We start from the raw sequence: 18086 nt of genomic DNA, 5'->3' as shown, positions 1-18086 counted from the left end.
AGGCAGCTGTAGCCGCTCGCTTCACCTGAACTGGACCTCTGGACCATGTTTGTGTTGTTGGAGCCCTCTGACCAATAATATGGCTGCTGTGAGGTCACTGTACTAACAGACGGTCCAACAGGTGTGAGCTCCAGTTCTGTGAAACTGCTGGATTTGATTGGATGTTATTTAACCGTTTCACACAGTGGTCACTACAGTTACAGCTATTCAAAGGCTGTTTGCTTGTTTGTGTTGATGGTATACTTTCACATAAACCACTACATTGGACACTGATGTCACCCCATACTTGCCACCCACTCCAAAGGTGATGTTGTCCACCTAAGTGGACATGTAAAAGTCTTTGAAAAGCACATGTTTAAACAAAAATGAAATGAAAAAAAGTTTAGAAATCTTTTTCATTCCTAAATATGAATAAAAATACTTAAAAACCAATCCAGATTGTCATAATGCATGAAAGTGTTAATTAGCCGGTATCTTAGTCTGGGTGATGCTAAAACCAGAACCTCCACATTTATCTAATGCAGGGGTGCCCAATCCCGGTCCTCGAGAGCTACAGTCCTGCAGCTTTTAGATGCATCCCTACTCCAACACAGCTGAATCAAATGGTTTGATTACCTCTTCGTGTTTGGCAAAGGCCTGATAACAAGCCATTCATTTGATTCAGGGAGTTGTAGGGATGCATCTAAAAGCTGCAGGGTAGTAGCTCTCGAGGACTGGGATTGGGCACCCCTGATCTAATGGTTGCACAATGCACAATAAGTGTAGCGCCCCCTGGTGTCAGGCACTGCAACTACATTCTACAATTAAATGTAATAAAAAACAAGTGAGATTAAATCAGTAAAACACTGATTTACATGATTAAATATACTGCTGGGATTTTGATCATCTGGTCTTAAATCTGCTGTGGAGCAACTTCAGAAAATTTCAGACCAATTATTTTTGTCAGCTTTTTAAAGTTGGATGAACCCGACTCATATTTGATCAACGTCTAATAAAACCACAATAACACCCCAGGAAAGGTTTTTTTTAAAAAAAAAAAAGACCACAGACACAGCAGTACGTTTCACTATATTTATATTATATCATTAAATTCAATGTAGTACCTGAAACTAACCACACAGGCCAGACAGACGCTGCCGTCCGGCTTCAAACACACGGTCCCAGCAAAGAGAGAAAGAGACAGAGAAAGGCACAAAGAGTTCTGAAACTGAGAAAAGGACACAGAACATGATGGCGATGATGATCAGACGAGTACATGAGCAAAGGAAAGCAGAGCGAGACTGGGTGGGCTATGACATGAGTAAATGAACTGAGCGACAGATGCAGGCAGAGGTGATGAGACGACACAGAAAGGCACAAGGAGAAAAAGTATTTCATCGACATTTGCTGCTATAATTTTAATGATGCAGGACGAGGCAGAGGAGGAGGGGGGGGGGGGGGGGGGGACAGACTGAAAAGGGCGAGGGATCCCGCCACCTGCACAACGAGTCCTATATCGTCATCATTCCTTCTTTTTATCCCCAAACGTAAAAAGGCACAAACATCTGAACTGAATCACAAGATGAGTCGGAACAAGTGTAACATGAAGCGTACGAAACAAAGACAAATGTAATACTATCACTCTGACCCTCAGAGTTTTATTATTTCCATCTTATTGGTGCTGAACCATCAGCTCTGAGATCAGATGCTTTTTGAGCGTCGGAGAGAAAAAGCGAGAGAAAGAGAGAGAGACATTTACACCGAGTGATGCTGCTGAGTGACTGAGGTAAATGTTTCCTGCCTGATCCAGACCCGACCCCTCTCAGGCGGCGCCAAACCAAACTCTTTAAAAGAAAATAAACTTTACTGCTCAGGACGTACGTCCCAAAGGTGCGACTGATCGCGCAGCACGATGGGGGGGTGCACATGATGTCACTGCACGTCGTTATTTACGAAAGTTAAAACATTCTAGGAGGCCTGAATGGTCACTAGTGAGAAAAAATAAAAATTAAAAAAAATTAAATATCACTCTAAATCAGGGGTGTCAAACATAAGGCCTGGGGGCCAGGATTGGCCCAGCAGAGTCATATCTGGCCCACTGGATGCTTTTGGAGAAGGTGGAGGGTGGTGTAGATTTTAGTTTTACAGCTTCTCCTGCTGATAATGACCGCGGCCAATCACGTCGCACCAAACTACGTGAAACTGAAATGAGAACAGCTGCGCGTCTTCAGTAACTGCTACAGAAACGACGACATCAGCGTCGTCACGTGCACGCCAACATCAGTGTAACATGTAGAAAAACAGACACGCTGCTGAATGTGCGCTTTTCCTTACATTAACATGTCAGGGGTTTTTAAACATGGTTACACTTTCTTACACAGCGTCTCACTGACCCCGCCCACTTAGAGTCACAGCGGGCTCCACGTGGGCCGCGGTGGACGAGGAGTTTGAGCTGCACAGGCCTGGAACACGTTTAAGAATTTAAAACAGCCGTGACGGACGCTGCAGGGAAACGTTACGATTTTTATTCGTCACCTCATGAATGCATCACAATATAAAGTGCGGTGAGGCGACTGTTGTGATTTGGTGCTATATAAATAAAATTTTATTAAATTTTGTAAATGTGCCAATTTATGGCTTTATTAAAATTTTATTAAAATTCTCAAAAACTGCATTTAAATTTGAAAAACAAAAATCTGAGGAGCCGCACCAAACGCCACTGATGACATCTGATGTTTTAATGCTGACGAACTCAGACTCCACTTAAAAATGTCCGTTTAAGACCGAGCAACGTTTTTTTAAAGACGTACGAGTCAAGAAAGTCTGACTTTCAGCTAAATTAAAACAAAGCCATTTCAATGCTCACGAGTCCACTAAGAATGATGCCGACACCACAGGCCAAACTAAACTTACACGTGACATTTTAAAGGAAGTGACAAGCAGCTCACCGAACATTGCCCCCGCCCCCCCGTGATGAAGGTGATGATTGGCAGACTCAGTCCAACAGCAGCGAGTATCGTTACAGTCTCACACTGGCAATAACGACGTTTAATATAATAAAAAGTTAACGCACCGATTTGTGTCCAAAAGTGAAAATAAAACGAACCCAAAACATGCTCAGACTTCAAGAACTAATGAAAGTAAGTCTCATGAAGGCGTCAGCCTGCGGCGCCTCACATTCAGTCAGTGTTTTTCCTTGGATCCGATCACCACCGACCAACAAACATCCCGGTGCAGACGTCACCATCATGTTGCTTTAAAGGCGTTTCTAGAATAAATAATAGCAGCAGCTGAACGTACCGTCAGCTCAGTGAGAGCGCCACAGTGAAACGACAACGTGCACCTCGGCGTCCTGACAACGCTAAAAACAGACTGTTTGGGACGAAGGTTCGGAAAAACGTGATTCTACCATTTAAACTAAGACCTGTGAAAGTGAAGCAGTGAACGTAAATAGTGGCTTTAGTGTTAACATCATCTGTAGTATTAATACAAGCAGTCACATGTGTGGGCGGAGTTTAAATGTTAGTGTGGGGTTCATAAACTGCTACCTGGCCGAGCGCGGCTTCAGAAACTACATTTTTAGTCAACATTTCCGTCGCTTTCGGTTTGCTGCGGCGCCGCGATGTTTCGGGTCTGGCTGCCAAAGCAGGAATATCTGTAGCATGTTTGGCCTCTGGCTAGCGTGTGCCGTCCTGACAGGACCGCTGTGAGGTATCGTCGGGTCTGCCGGCGTCAGGGCTGAGCCTGCTGCGAGGCGTACCGGCAAAACAAAACAAAGCTTATCTGGCTATAAAGAAATGTACCGCTCGTTAGTGTCGTAAAGCTGCGCTCACCCGCCTCTACGTCTCTCTCTCTCACATAGTGTTAGTACTTTTACTCCTCCCCCTCCTCCTCGCTAACAAAATTAAAATACTGGTTATGAATGGCTATGATGTACGCCGCCTCATCCAATCCAACTTTCACGCACACTCAAACACACATACACCTCCTCCTCCATCAGAAGAAGGAGTACTGGTTATCGATGGCTCGGGGCACCCTCGCTCCCTCCCTCTCTTCTCCGTCTGCAGCTTCTAGTTGGCGGAGAGGCGTGTCCCTGTCCCTCTCCTCCCAGTCCTCCACGCCGCCTCCACTTCCTCCACTTCCTCCTGTGGTTGTGACTGTCACTGCCGACACCGCTGCTGCTGCTCCAACCTCCATTTCATTTCCTCTCTCCTGGGGCGGAGTCGGGGGCGGGGGGCGGCCCGGCGGCAGGGGAGGAGGCTGAGGAGGGCTACGGGGTCTGCTGGTCAAGTCTGCAAGGACAGAGGAGAGGAGGAGAAAAGGAAGAAAAGGGGAAGGGGGTAAGAGAGGGAGAAGAGTGTAAATAAAGGCAGAAGAGGAGGAGGGGGGAGGAAGAGGAGGAAATGAGGCCGAAAGTGAAACAGTCGGAGGAGAGGAAGATGAGAGGTGGGAGACAAAGAGAGACGACAGTGAGTGGCTGGTTAGGTGGGAGGAGTCAGCGGTCGTCAAGTCCATGGGAGTCATGGAGGCAGTCCAATTCAAGGTAACACACACACACACACACACACACACACACACACACACGTGGGTCTGAAACTAAAGTTGAACATAACCAGGATAACCTTATCTGCTTCAGCCACGCTGACGTCATTACTCCTGCTAACAGGTCACATGACTGCTCATCCACTCAGTCAGGCCGGGCTTTATAAATGTTGTTCGCTCTGAAACTCACCTGTTTTCTTCTAAACTCAGATTTTTCCCGCAAAATATTCAAAGTTTTCTTTTAAATTTTGGGCAGTTATCCTAAAAATCCCCTCCCCTCCCCCAGTACAGCTGCCATTTATTCAGGCCACTGAACTCTCCTGATTGGCTGTGGAGTGTCACATGACCAGAGCCAAACTAAAACCCAAACACATCATTTGTTCAGTCACTTCCTCGCTCTCTCTCTCAGCCGAGTCCGGTCTCACTTACACACAGTCAGAGATGGGGGTTGATGGAGAGTCAGGATGGCGCGTGGTGATGACATCACAGGCTGTAGGCCGACTGCCCGCCCTGTCCCGGCCTGCAAGGGGCGAGCCAACGGATACAAGACAACAACAGAGAGGTCAGAACAGCGATGGGTGCAGTAACACAGGACAGATGGAGCAGGGGTGGAGGTGGGCGGAGTTTCTCCTCACAGGTGTGACGGCACTCCCGTTCGATCAAACCACCCAAACAATGTTTTCAGGCTCTGATTCTGGATCGGACGGTGTTTCCCCGTCACACTCGTGCTGTCGTTAAAGCATTTTTAGCTGAGAATAAAACGCCAGGATCTTATTTTCAGCAGGTGAGACTTCATGCTGCCAGGCCGAGGTCACAGCAGAGGTCACAGCAGAGGTCACAGCAGAGGTCACAGCCATCAGGACCTTTTAAATTTAGCAATTAAACAACAACTTTTAAAATATGTAATCTGGAGACTTTACTGGCAGGACATCAACATCGGTATAATAAACATCCCAGCAGACATGACGATAAATGATGATTACACATGAACAGAACAGGAAGTAGTCTGCAGGAAGGAGGGAACACATGACGTGTTGGTGGCATTACTAACGTGACGCGGGCAGGTCATGCGGGGTTTGTGTAAAATCCACAGACGAACACGTTAAACAGGTTTGCTTCCAGCTGGGTTACACCTTACAGGTGACCGCCGGGCTCTGCAGGTGTCTGCACACCTGACTGAGCAGTTTCAACCCGATGCAACTTAACACTGTTGCTAAGCGACGGCAAGGCTGACCACAGGAGACACAGCGCCTACTTTTCCAGCAGCTGCACATCTGCAAGTTGCTTTGCAACCCCTTGCCTCCTCAGAGCTCTTTTAAAATCACTTTTCATCCAGTTTAATTTTAAATGGAAATTCCAAGAACAGGAACGCCTGAATCCCAACGAATAATGATTTCTGAAAATGGTGAGACAGCATCAGTGATGTCATAACAGTTGTTACATGATCAGAGATTCAAACTCATTCCTTTAAGTCTCGTCTGATTTGTCATTAATTAGTCGCCGGGAACACCTGGTGCTCTCACTCGTACCTGGCTGCCGAATGGCGGTAGCTCCCACGAAGCTGATGAGCGTGACGTCGGAGGCGCCGCCGGACTCCAGAGGGATCGGGTGCACGCGGAAGTGCTCGAGCATGTCGAAGATGGACTGGAACCACAGGTGCTGCACTCTACACTGACCGTCCTCATTCAGCGAGAGGCGGAGGTGCTGCGGGGAAGAAGGCAACGACACGTGTAAAGCGTACGCATCATCACGTCACCCAAACGTGAACCAGTTTGTCAAACAGGACGGCCATGAGATCCTCTTTGTAATCAGACTAATATCTGCCGGGATGCTCTCGTCTCACCTTGGCTTTTCCCTGGAAGTTGAAGGTGAGGACGTATTCTCCGCGCCGCGTCTCGCTTTGACGGACCAGGAAGACGCCGTGGCTCGCCGGGCCTCCAGCCAGCACTAGCTGAGCGGCTTTGAGGCGGGACAGCGTGCCGTGGAACCACTGACACTCGCTGAGCGGGTGCTCCACCGCCTCAACCGGCGTCACGTCAGAGAAGAGGAAAGACCCTGAGTGGAGGAAGGGTTTGTGTAAACCTTTAAAGCTAGTAAGGTCATCACGCTGTGACATCACAGCATCGATATACCGCCATCACATCTCTACACAGAGACAAGAATCTACTCCACATTTAGCAAAGCTGATTCAACTGTTTGTGTAGATATTCTGATGCATGTCTGACATCATTACATGTTGTGCACGTGACCACATTACACACCTACAGCACGCCACCTGAAACAGCAGAGGCTCAAGCTGGATGTGGATCATACATGTGCAGATGCATCAGGATTCTTCAGGCGTCACAGAAATATTTTTGAAAAAACAAAACAAATCTCTGGGTCAGACTCACCTGTGGCGTCTGGTGTCTCGGCAAACGGTGTGCCGAGACTAGCCCCGCCCCCTCCGTGAATCCGGCCATCTGGTTCATCGAGAGGCGCTCGAGGTGGCAGCTCAGGCGGGAGAGGATCCATCAGAGGCGAGGAGCCTCCGATCCCACCATAACACACTGATGTGAAGAAACGAGCGGAGATGGTCAAACGCTTTTATGCAATGTGTGTGTTAGATGTACATGAACAGAAGCGCTGCCCACATCAGGGGGTCCATGTTCAGTAAACTCACACTCCATGCTCACCTTGTGAAAGGCGGTCACCGATCTCAGGCGTCCCGCTGATGTCCAACGGCCCCCCGCACACACCCTCGACATCTTCCTGTTCACTGTGGGAGGGAGAACGTGGTTATAGCCACACCCACAACCACATATGGAGCTGGTCAGGCAGCATGCCACTGCTGCTTTGTGTTTGCTCACCTGAGACAGATGCCGTTCCTGATGTCACTGAGCCACGCCCTCATCTGAACGGCGTCTCGCGTCTCGATCACGTACTGCGTCGTCCCGTCCAGCTGAGAGCAGAAAGAGAACGCGCTTCATGTTTCAGTGAAACCTTCATGTATGAAAACGCCACCGTTTCGATTCCTAATATCAGTTTAGGCCCCTCCCCCTCATTCCCAACAGATTACTTGCACAGTGGAAACCCCCCCACTGTGCACTGATGCTGCTTTGAGTCCATCAATGCTCAGCTTCACCACATGTATGCTCCACAAAAATAAAGACGCCAGATTCTTCCGACCTGCTTTCGCTCGCACGTCTCTGGATTGTCACATTCTTCCTGCTGGTTTAGTTCCTGCGGCTAAAACAATGAAGCGGCCTGTGTTCATGTGGTACGCCTTCAGCTTTCACAGACTACATTCTGCACATTGCATACACGCACTGAGCGGCCGGCACGTGATTGTTTGTGTAGACATAAGAATCAGAGCCGATGGTTGACGGCGTGGTTACCTGCAGCAGGAAGGTGTTCTCCTTGTCGGGGACCTCGAGCGCCGTGGTGCTCCTCACATCCACGATGGCGCAGCAGGGCACAGTCAGCCGAGGCTTCGATGACTGAGACAAAAGGTTTGCCGTTTAGTTATACAGCCACACAATTTAGCAGCAGGTCAAAGGTCGTGTTCAGGCAGCTGGAGAAGTGTGGGTGATGGTGACACTGGCAGTCCTACCACTCCTGACCAGTAACAACCAGGACAGGCTGAGCTACAAGTTATTCTGCTGACCGCTTCATATGCCTGACTAATGAACCAATCGACTGACGGCTCAACACATTTAGCTGTTGTAGGGTTGATGGCAGGAAGTGAAGCTTTGTCACCTTTGTGGACTTTTTAAAGGCTCCTGTGACCCTCAAAGCTTCAGAAGACCAAATAAAAACAGTATTTAGACACTGACGCCACTTTTCATACTGATGTTTGAGCTTGTGTGATTTTTAAGCTACTTTTCTGCAATATCGTTTTTAATGATTCTGCTGCAGATGTTCATCGAGTCAGAAAATAAAAATTCGAGTCGTTTCTCTTTGACCTGTTTTGAGCACCAACACAAGTTAAAAGGTTTACTCAGAACTCACTTTGGGTGGGATGAAGAATTCCAGGTAGTACTCCTCTCCACGCTCGCCACCTTCTCTGTCCCGCTCTCGGAGGACCAGCCGACATTTGTGCCAGCGTCCTCCCCTCCAGGGCACGTTCCCCCCGCTGGCGAGAGACTGCACCGGTGGCGGCTGTGCTCCAGGAGACTGCGCTGAGGCAGGACTGTTGTCCGTACTGTGATGCAGCAGACCGAAGGAGAAGCCGGAGAAGCCGTGGCTGCCGCTCCACTCGTCACTGGATGAGCTGACGCTCACCCCGCCCTCCCGTACCAGCCGGCCCACCTTCCTCGGAGGACCCATGGCGGCGGCGCTGCTCGGAGGCAGCGTTGCAGAGTGCGAGCTGGAGGCGGTCGAGGTGAGGACGGGAGGAGGGGATCGTGACAATCTGAGCTTCTCCAGACGATGGCTCCACTTCTCCTTCTCGCTTCCTTCGCCGTTGCTCCGCCGCCGATCCCGAGCGGCTTCTGACAACGACAGGGAGGTGGCGCTGCTCGACGACGAAGGGGGCAGTGAGGAGGAGGAGGAATGAGGAAGCGAGAGGGGCATGGACAGAGAAACAGGCATGGAGGAGGTGGGTGTAGGAGGCTGAGTGCCAGAGGTCCTCTTAGAGGTGTCCTGCACGCCCATGGTGTAGCTGTAGCTGGAGGGCAGCTGCGCCTGCGTGGCGTCGCTGGAGGAGCTGCGCCAGTGCAGGATGCCTCGCACGCTGCCCCGCACGCTGCGCCCCACGTTCCGCAGCGAGAAACGCTTCTTCAGCTTGTTTTTGGAGGAGCCAGGCGTGCCGCTCACCTTGGAGCCGGGCGGAGGAGTGACTGAGGAGGGTGGATTCTGAGGAGTGTGGGAGGAGTCTGCGTTGTCCACCTCTGACGAGTCCGCTTCCCGTTCTTCTAGCTCTTCGCCGACGGACGCCGCCCCGAGCCAGCTGTCCTCCTCTTCCTCCACAGGCGCGTCGCCGTTCCCTGGAGCCACCACGCTTCGACTCTCCTCACGCCTCCCGTTGTTCCCTCCTACGGAAGAGCAGCACGATGACGAAGATGATGGAGGCATGACTTGGCTGTGGGCATAAGAATCCTGAAACCTGTCCCCGCCACGGTTCTCCAACACAAGACGTGCCGGCGCTGGCTTCGTGCCCCGCGTCGTGTTAGTTGGAGGGCACAGGGGGACCGCCCCTCCAGTCGTGGACAGCGGCGAGACCGCCTCCTCTTCCAGAGACGTAGCGTCTGACTGGGGAGCCCAGCTCACCATTTCATCCCGTGCAGAGGAACAGCTCGGTGGGAGAGCCCCCTCCAGCTCGCTTTGGAAATGGCGAACGAAGCGGTCGGTGAAGCGGCGGCAGAAGGCAGCGGCAGAGTCTGCGGAGTAGTGCGGGTTCTCTAAGAGAAACGCCCGGAAGTGACGTGCAAAGTCGCCGGCTGCGACGCGGGCGTGGAGCTCACAGAATTCGGTCCAGCTCAAGCAAGGTGAGGGCGATGGCGTGGGCGTGTCCGACAGCGAGGACGGATGGGCCTGGGATGGCGGGCTCATCAGCGGAGGGAGAGGGGGAGGGCGCGAGGACAAGGGCAGCAGGGAAGGAGAGGGCGGGGAAGGAGAGGGGGAGGGAGATGGAGGTAAAGGGGAGGAGTTTGCCGCCCGAGGGCTGGGTGGGGTTAAAAGGGAGCCGTTCATCCTCCTGAAAGGCGTGAGGCGCCGAGGGGCTCAATGATCAGTCAGATTACTTCAGTGTGGGGGGGCACCTGCACCACATCAGTCTACCAATTTACAAACGAGGGTGAAGCTCTGCCCCATCGAGGGAGAAGAACAAACAACAAACCACGATAATGACGGCGTTTAGAGGCGGTCAAACTTCTGCTACATTATTTATGAGACTAAAGACTTCAGCCAGAAAAAAACCAAAGAGGCTCCCACACAGGAAACGTGCCGTCTGAGGTTAGACGAGTCACAAGGTCCGCCTCTTCTTCAATGTCTGTCTGTATGACAGGAGCGCCGCCACATCCTAGAGAAGGGAAAAAACGTTAGTGACACGAGCAGAAACAGCGTCTGCACACTGCAACTGTTGAAGCATGACGAACATGCCAGAGATCAACAACGGCCTTTAATGTCTGAAAATCTTTGTGATTCAAATATTTTTTATAGGAAACAGACCCACACATGAAGCGCCGATCAGGTGAACAGTGGCGCCGTTGGGATCAGAACACGTAGAAACGACACGACAATCGGTTTGAGGCGTCGCTGAATCGCGAGCTCAGCTTTCACTTTTTGTAATACCTGCTGTGATTTTCCCGACATCCAGATTAATAAAAATATAAAACTGATCTGATCATTTTGAAAGAGCGATTTCTTTTAGTTAATTTTTTTAAATAACTGTCACAGATGCAAATTTAACATTAGGGTGACGCTGAGACAGGAAGTGGTTCAGTCATGCTTCGTTTTTGCTCACAAACGTCGCAGGATTCAGCTGCCAGATTTACCACAGCATCATGCCCATCAGTGCTATTCTGCACTCTCATTGGTAATCAAGTGGAAGCTGAGGCAGGGTCAACTCAGGACCCGCCCATGTCGCCAGCGGTTATTTCACTCATCGTGCCTTCATGTTGGACTGGACGCCTCTCGAGATCATGTCTACCTTCTAACGTCGAGTTTTTAATTTTTCCTTCTTCAGACTCGTCATGTAAAACTTTGCGTCATCGTTGAATCCGTGTTGTGGCTCCTTCATATTGCTCAAAGAATTTTAGGGGTTTTGAGTTTGGTTCTTATTTTAGATTCTTGAATATGATTCAGTTTTGTTACATTTTTTTATTTAACTTCCATTTGAAGTGATTTTATTATAGGCTGCGTTTAATGTTTTGGCTGCTGTAACAGGAAGTCTTTTGGATGACAGATGTCTCATCGTAAGCACGTGTCATACTTTGAACTAAAAATCTTCAGTTTCTGAAGTTTGAGGGCATTTAAGCATTCGGTATCGACAGGTACAGGTATAAAGTTTTAAGCCACTCATTTCTTTAAATTTCGCTTACTGGGAGCCTCCAGATTTCTGAAGGTCTTTTAAAGTTTTTATTTCACTCATTTCCAGTCCAGTCCTTGTACCTGAGATTTTGTTAAGACTCTGAACTTTGACCTATTAATCACTCAAAGATAAAAAGACTCCTGACTCAAGGGATGAACCAGTGCTGTGTCCACACATCATAGGAAAAAAAGTTCGATCTTTAGGCTCTTTGTCACCAGCTGCCTGTCACAAAAATACATTTGTTCTTATTTCAGTGGCTGAATCTAAAGTACAGAAGATATCACGATTTGAAAGACAAGATGGTGTTTTTGCATCTGGACCTTCAGCTGACCGTCTAACGTTCACTGCAGCCTCATCAGAGGGCTGGCTGTCCAGAATCAGTTCTTAAGGGAAAGCGGGGAGTTAAGGCTGAGCTATGCCACATTACATATAAAACACAGTGGAGGCTCTCATTTGCATTTTAGTCAGTGGTGTTTGAGATCTTTGAAAAGCACCATCAGAGTTTGATCAACTGTGCAAAACCATCGGGGAAAAATGATTTCAGCCTGACAAAGATGCCAAACACGGCCTGAAGAGAGCAATAGTAGAGTATTATCAGTCATGGATCAACATTACTGAAGCAGTCCGGGATCATCCTGACACAGAACAGAACAAAGAGGCAGAAACATCCAAAAGAGCTTTGACTATCCTTCAAGAAGCCTGAAGAACGATTCCTGAAGATCCTCACAGAAACTTCTGGCTACGCTGAAGAATAAAGGCGCTCACACCAAACACTTACTTTCAATCTCACTAGAATTACACTCCCAATTTTGGCTTATTAACTACATTTCCATGTATGCTTGGCACACGTTTTAATGCACCATACATTCATTTCCTTTTTTCCTACAATATATAAAGACATAAGATGATGTAAGACTTTTGCACACTCCTGTCCAAAGACCAAACGTTCCAGTTTTTGTATATTAAAGATTGTTTGCTCACAGGGTTCTCGAAAACTGATTTATTGATCATTTGATTCCTAAAAACATCATTAAAACGGTTTTTAGTATCATTTTATTTTGACCGCTGTTACCTTTCACCTTAATGACAAAAAGACACGAACACTTCCCCCAGCACCTGATTATTGATTACAGATTATTGATAACAGAGCGTCTCACAGCAGCGTTAGGTGGCTCGTTAGCATGCTAACATGAACTAGCAGTGTGCTCATTCAGCTTCTTTAAAGACGTGCAACGTTAGCTGGCCACCGTTAGCCCCACAGACTCGACGTGCCCACGCACCTGCCCCTCAGTCGCGCCTGTGTTCAGTCAGCTGTTGCTGGTTTAAGTGGTCAGAGAGAGGACGACCACACACTGAATCATCCCACAGCAGTTGTAGCCAAACATTCCGCGAGCTAAGCTAACCGTTAGCCAGCTAGCTAGCTAGCTATTAATAAACCTAGCTATCAGTGTTTCCTGAGCACAGCGCGCGGCGTCTCGTGTACCTGCAGATCACAGTCCCGTGTCTCCATCCGTGTCTTTGGCTGAAGCTGGCACCATGCGTTTCATCTCTCCTCCTGCCTACATAACCGGACAAACTGCTTGTTATTATTGTTGCTGCTGCTCGTGCTGCTAAATATGAATATTGCTATGCCTTGCCTGGACCCGTTCTTCTCGCAGTGGCCTCAATCTCGCGATCGTTGGCAGGTCGAGGAGTGCAGCCTTTATATGACAGCAAAACAGCTGGACTCAATAATGATGATTATTTTCAACAACAACAACAACAACAACAACAACAACAACAACAACGTTATTGTAGTATATTAATACGTTAATTGTTCTAAATCGGAATTAGAAAAAATTTAAAAGCGATATTAAAACATTAGAAAATACACGAAATACAAACTCAATATTTTAAGACATCGATAAAACGTTATGGAAAAAAGCCAGTCTATTGAATTTATTTTGTGTATTTCTTTAAATAAAAAACTGCTCTACTAGTAAGAGGAAGATTTGCCATTTACTGTTACTGTAGAAGTGATATTACTATAAGAGTAATATCTATAACTATAATTTCCCCATATTTCTGAAAGACCTGAATCAATTACCCTGTAATTACTGACATATTGCCTCTGAGATTATCCCACAATATGCTTTTGATTTTCTGAATAGTTCCAAATTTAACATGAGAAAAACTGTACCTTTGACTCACCATACAGCCACTAGATTTTCATCAAACAGCTGATTAAAAAAAAAACGTATAAATAAACGTAAAAAGAAAAAATAAATCAACGTCTTGATGCATGCTCAATCATTCAGGTAAGGAAATCCCAAAAGGTTGATTCTGTTTATCTGCACGCAGCGTCACTGAAAACATTACATTACATCTTTTTCCTGCTGTTTTTAATCAAGTCTTATGAACACTAAGCGATAACTAGTCAATAATTTAAAGGAAAGCAGCAAATCTTCACATCTAAGACCTGAGAATAATTTGTTTCAGGCATCTTTTACAGTTTTTTCTGATTGCTTAAGCACATTTTTTGTAACTATTGGCTAATTTTGCAAAACTCTTCACACAAATAAGAAAACCTGTCACCCAATCATCAAAACATTGTAGTTCTCTTGCAAAAGCAAACACAGCTAGATTAACTCTTCACACCTTTGTAAAAATGGTGTTTCCGTATCAAACAGTACACACAAGCCAACATCTACTAAGCACACAATGCGCCAACTGCACACTGATGGTATGAATACAAAACACATCTGGCTTTTGCTTTCTCTGTGCACAAGGTAGGCTATGTCAGTTTGAGCTCATACTTCTGTCATAGATCCATAAGCATAGAGGGATCCAAACTTCAAGTACTGGTGTTTATTCAAACACATCAAAACAAACACAAGTGTTTATTTCCAAGTATAGGATTATTTGCAATCGCCATAATGACTATATGGGTTACTTGGTCTGCAGTGAACATGCTTCCTCTGCCCCAGCATCTGGTCATCTAGCAATTCTGTAAAGTAACAATTTCAGTATTTTTACATCAATGGTATTGGTGTGTTTCTCATTGGCATACGGCAGTGCTACAAATCTTTGTGCGAAGTGACTGTACTCACCGATTCTCATTTCAAGATGTCCTTATGATGCTTGCTACAGTGTAGCGGCTCGAGTTAGGCTGGACCCGTTGGCCAGCTACCCTCAGGGTCATTCCACGGTTGATTACATGGTCCACTATTGTAGCTCTGATGTCATCAGCAATTCTATTTCTTACTCTTCCTACCCTTCCTCTCCCCCCTCCTTATGTTCCTCTCCCCCCTCCTCGTCTTCCTCTTGCTCCTCCTTGTCCTTGTCGTCCTCTTCATCCTACTTCTTCACCTCCACCTCCTCTTCCTCGGCCTCCTCTACTTCTCACTCTTCCTGCTCCCTCCATTGTACTCCGCACACACAGCTTACCTGTATTATAGTGCTTAGGCTGATTGCAAAGTGAACTAATTATCTAAGAAAGTTTTCACATGTGAAAGTGTGCCAGACAGTTGGCAAGTTAGTGTTAATGATAGCCATACATGTGTATACTTTTGCTAGGAGTGTGTTGGAAATTTGGTAATTGAGTGTTGTGCAGTGAATTGTGCCTACAGTTTTGCAAAGTGTGTGTTACAAAATTGCAAACTGAGTGCAAAGCAGTTTTTGTGCTTTTAGTTTTGCAAACTCAGTGAGTGGTTTTGCTATAAGTCTGAATAGTTTTAGAGATTGTGCTACAGGAATCACAGTTAGGGTTTAAGCATTCAGAAAAAACTGTATATTTCACTCTCACTTTATTGTTTTGGCATGTTTATGCCAGATAATGTATATATTGACAAATCAAAACATATGATTTTTTTCCAGTGCAAAGAACAAGTAAAAAAACATGAACATCAAATTTAAATCAGTATTTTTTTTTATTATTATTATTCTTTTTTACATTGAAGACATTTGTGGCTTTAACAGCTTATATCATAAATAATAATCAAACTGGGGATCATCAGACCTCCAAAAACAAAACAAAACAACTAAAAAGTCTGTCTGTGTCCGTTTAGTGTCGTTGTGTGTCTGACTGCAGCCATGAAGCTCTTTGGAGTCGTGTGGTGTCGCTCTGTGGGCCTTTCACATTATTTTGTGCTAGTTCAGTGTTTTTATGATTTTCAGTTTCTTGTGCCCATCACTTCTCTTCATGGTAAATTTTCATCATGTTTTACTTATTTTGTGTCTTTTACATTTGTTTTTATCTATTTTCTGGTCTGTTTTCTCTTTTTTAGCCCTCTAGTATCTGTTGTGTCGTTTTACACTCCTTCATCTTTCTCTTATTTCTTTGTCTTTTTATGATGGTGTTTGGGTGGCAGGGTGTTATTACAGCATCACAGTGAGAAGGTTCTGGATTTGAATAGCTTCATGTTGGGCCTCCTTTTAGCCGGTTAGTTCTCCTGTACAGAACTTTGTGGTCGCTGTGCAGGTGCTGCAGGTTTTCTTTGGGCCATATTTGGTGTTGTCTGACAGTCACTGGAAGGACAATATAAGACCTAAGGCAGCAGACTCATCGAGCTCAGATGCAGCACTGCAGCAAATATGCTGCAGGCTGGATTGCAAACATCACAACACACCTGACTCTGTGAGGTGGACCGGCGGGGGAGCTGAGCATGAAGAGTCCTCCTGAGTCAGCGCTGTTTTGATCTTTACTTTGTGTCATCTTGGAAAAATAAAATACTAATAAAAAGTCTCTCTGTGTCCGTTTGTGTCTGTTTCTGATTATTTTATCAAATGTCATACAAAGAGTTGGTCAAGGTTCTGCGCACAATATCCATTTATGGTGTTAGAGGGAAAACTCACCAAGCCGTCATCTTCTGACTGGATTTATGTGAATGACGGGATTCACAAGTAAAATCTTGTGATTTTTAAAAGCAGGAGTAAAATCTGTGCTTGTGGAATAATCCTGAAATCAGGATTTATGAGAACAAGAAAATATTGTTAGAATTACAAAAAGGTGGAGCTCTCTGGAGACTCAGGGAGCTTCTCCACCCCTCAGAACAAAATTCAGAGATATTTAAACTGGATTAAGTGACACGGAAACACTTCAGCTCCTGCTACTCAGAGATGTTGTTTAATTATAATATCTGTAGTTACCTTCCAGAGTAATCTGAGTAATGTTTATATTTCCTCACATTTATAGTGACGATCAAAGAGAAACTTGTTGTTAAAGGTACAAATATTCAGACGGGCTCTGCAGCTTTAAAGCAGCTCAATGTGTTTCTAGAACAATCCTCATGCTCACTGTTCTCACTCTGCTGGAAGCAAGTCTCTGATTTATTCTTAATTTAAGCTGAACAACCAACCTGAGAAAGTCAGGATTTAAGAACAAACTGACGTTACTGGATTTTAAAAAAAGGTTCACCTGGAAAAAACCTCCAGAACCACAGAGAAGAAAATACTTATTTAAAAAAAACAAATTTTATTCAGAGCGTTCTGTCTGAACACCTGCCATCTTCCAAAAACTCTCTGCAAATTATTTAGATTTGATTATTCTTCTGCAGTAAGTTTAAACCAGGAGTCAACAAATCTGTCCCCGAATATGAAATGAGGATGACGTCTAGAGGGCGGGGTTATACAGGACGACCTGAGCCAATAACGACTGATTCAAACTACAAAGTCAAAGGTGGAATTGAAAAAAATAAAAAAAAACTTACCTGCTGGGAAAAGGTCTAGTAGTTATGAGCATGTCAGTGTCCACAGATCAAAGTCTTTAAAATTCGTTCAAATCCTCATATTTAATCATGTTTACAGTAAATATAAAGCTTCAGGACTGTGTGACAACCGCAGTACAACAACTGGCCAGCAGGTGTCAGCAAAGCCTCGGGTCTGCTTACAAATGTTAATAATAAACCTGAGCGAGAACATTACTGATGCTCAGACCCTCATTATCATGTCTGTAGGCACCTTCCAGAATAATCTGAAGAGTTTCATCTAAAGAGAGAAGTTTAATGAAGAGCTGTGTGGACTTATTTGGTTTAAAGATGTTGCTGCAGTAAACGTAAGAGCAGGGATGGGGACAGTTTCTTAGGCATGCTCCAGACTCGTCCTCCATGAACTGCCATAAATTACAGCATGAATAACAAGCAGGATATAGACCTGCAAAGCCCAGAGGGATGTGAGCACACTTACAGACGTCAGTGTTTTGTAGGTTTGCTGTTGAAGTGATGGTTCTCGGGCCTGTGGGTTTAGTCTTCCTGCATAAAATCACTTTTCCTGAAAGCTTTTTTGGCTCCTCGCTGCAGGTATGTCAGCTGTGTGACTGTGGTGAGTGTGCTCAGCCTGAAAGCTCTCATGCAGCAGGTGAAACATCTCTGACTGGGTCAAACTGGTGAAGCTGAGGTGTAAATATTTCCCCGAGTGCGGCTTTCCCAACTCTGTAAAGGCGGTGAGCGTGACGAGGCTGACGTCTCTGATGTTTGAGTTCATTTCCTGTCCTAATCTCTGAAACGTGTTCCAGCTGCTGTGTCTGTGTAGGCTGTTTTATTTACAAATGCTTTTCCACATCTCTGCACTGACCCGC

The 18086-nt window shown here is 46.3% G+C and overlaps 1 protein-coding gene across 3 annotated transcripts; it reads right to left on the bottom strand.

The window, feature by feature from the left end:
* Positions 1-1057: 1057 nt before the first annotated feature.
* On the bottom strand, positions 1058-13213 carry sh2b1 (SH2B adaptor protein 1). 3 transcript variants are annotated; one of them, XM_085272294.1, is made up of 10 exons: positions 13171-13213; positions 13017-13092; positions 8512-10522; positions 7899-8000; positions 7371-7462; positions 7197-7279; positions 6915-7070; positions 6365-6576; positions 6051-6225; positions 1058-4271 (listed from the first exon to the last, which is right to left on the bottom strand). In XM_085272294.1, exons 3-10 carry the CDS (start codon positions 10192-10194, stop codon positions 3976-3978), a joined length of 2799 nt encoding a protein of 932 aa, XP_085128420.1. In that variant the 5' UTR covers positions 10195-10522; positions 13017-13092; positions 13171-13213; the 3' UTR covers positions 1058-3975. The 3 variants fall into 3 exon arrangements, with proteins under 3 accessions (XP_085128420.1, XP_085128419.1, XP_085128421.1); XM_085272295.1 differs by lacking the exon at positions 13171-13213 and adding an exon at positions 4951-5041 and having other exon boundaries at positions 4117-4271; positions 13017-13164; XM_085272293.1 differs by lacking the exon at positions 13171-13213 and having other exon boundaries at positions 13017-13164.
* Between the last annotated feature and the right edge of the window lie 4873 nt (positions 13214-18086).

Source organism: Mchenga conophoros, linkage group LG4, assembly GCF_057382185.1.
Source record: "Mchenga conophoros isolate Kocher_MC1m ecotype Shallow Benthic linkage group LG4, M_conophoros_male_GT1.1, whole genome shotgun sequence".
Lineage (NCBI taxonomy): Eukaryota > Metazoa > Chordata > Actinopteri > Cichliformes > Cichlidae > Mchenga > Mchenga conophoros.
This window is presented reverse-complemented; position numbering and strand designations above follow the sequence as displayed.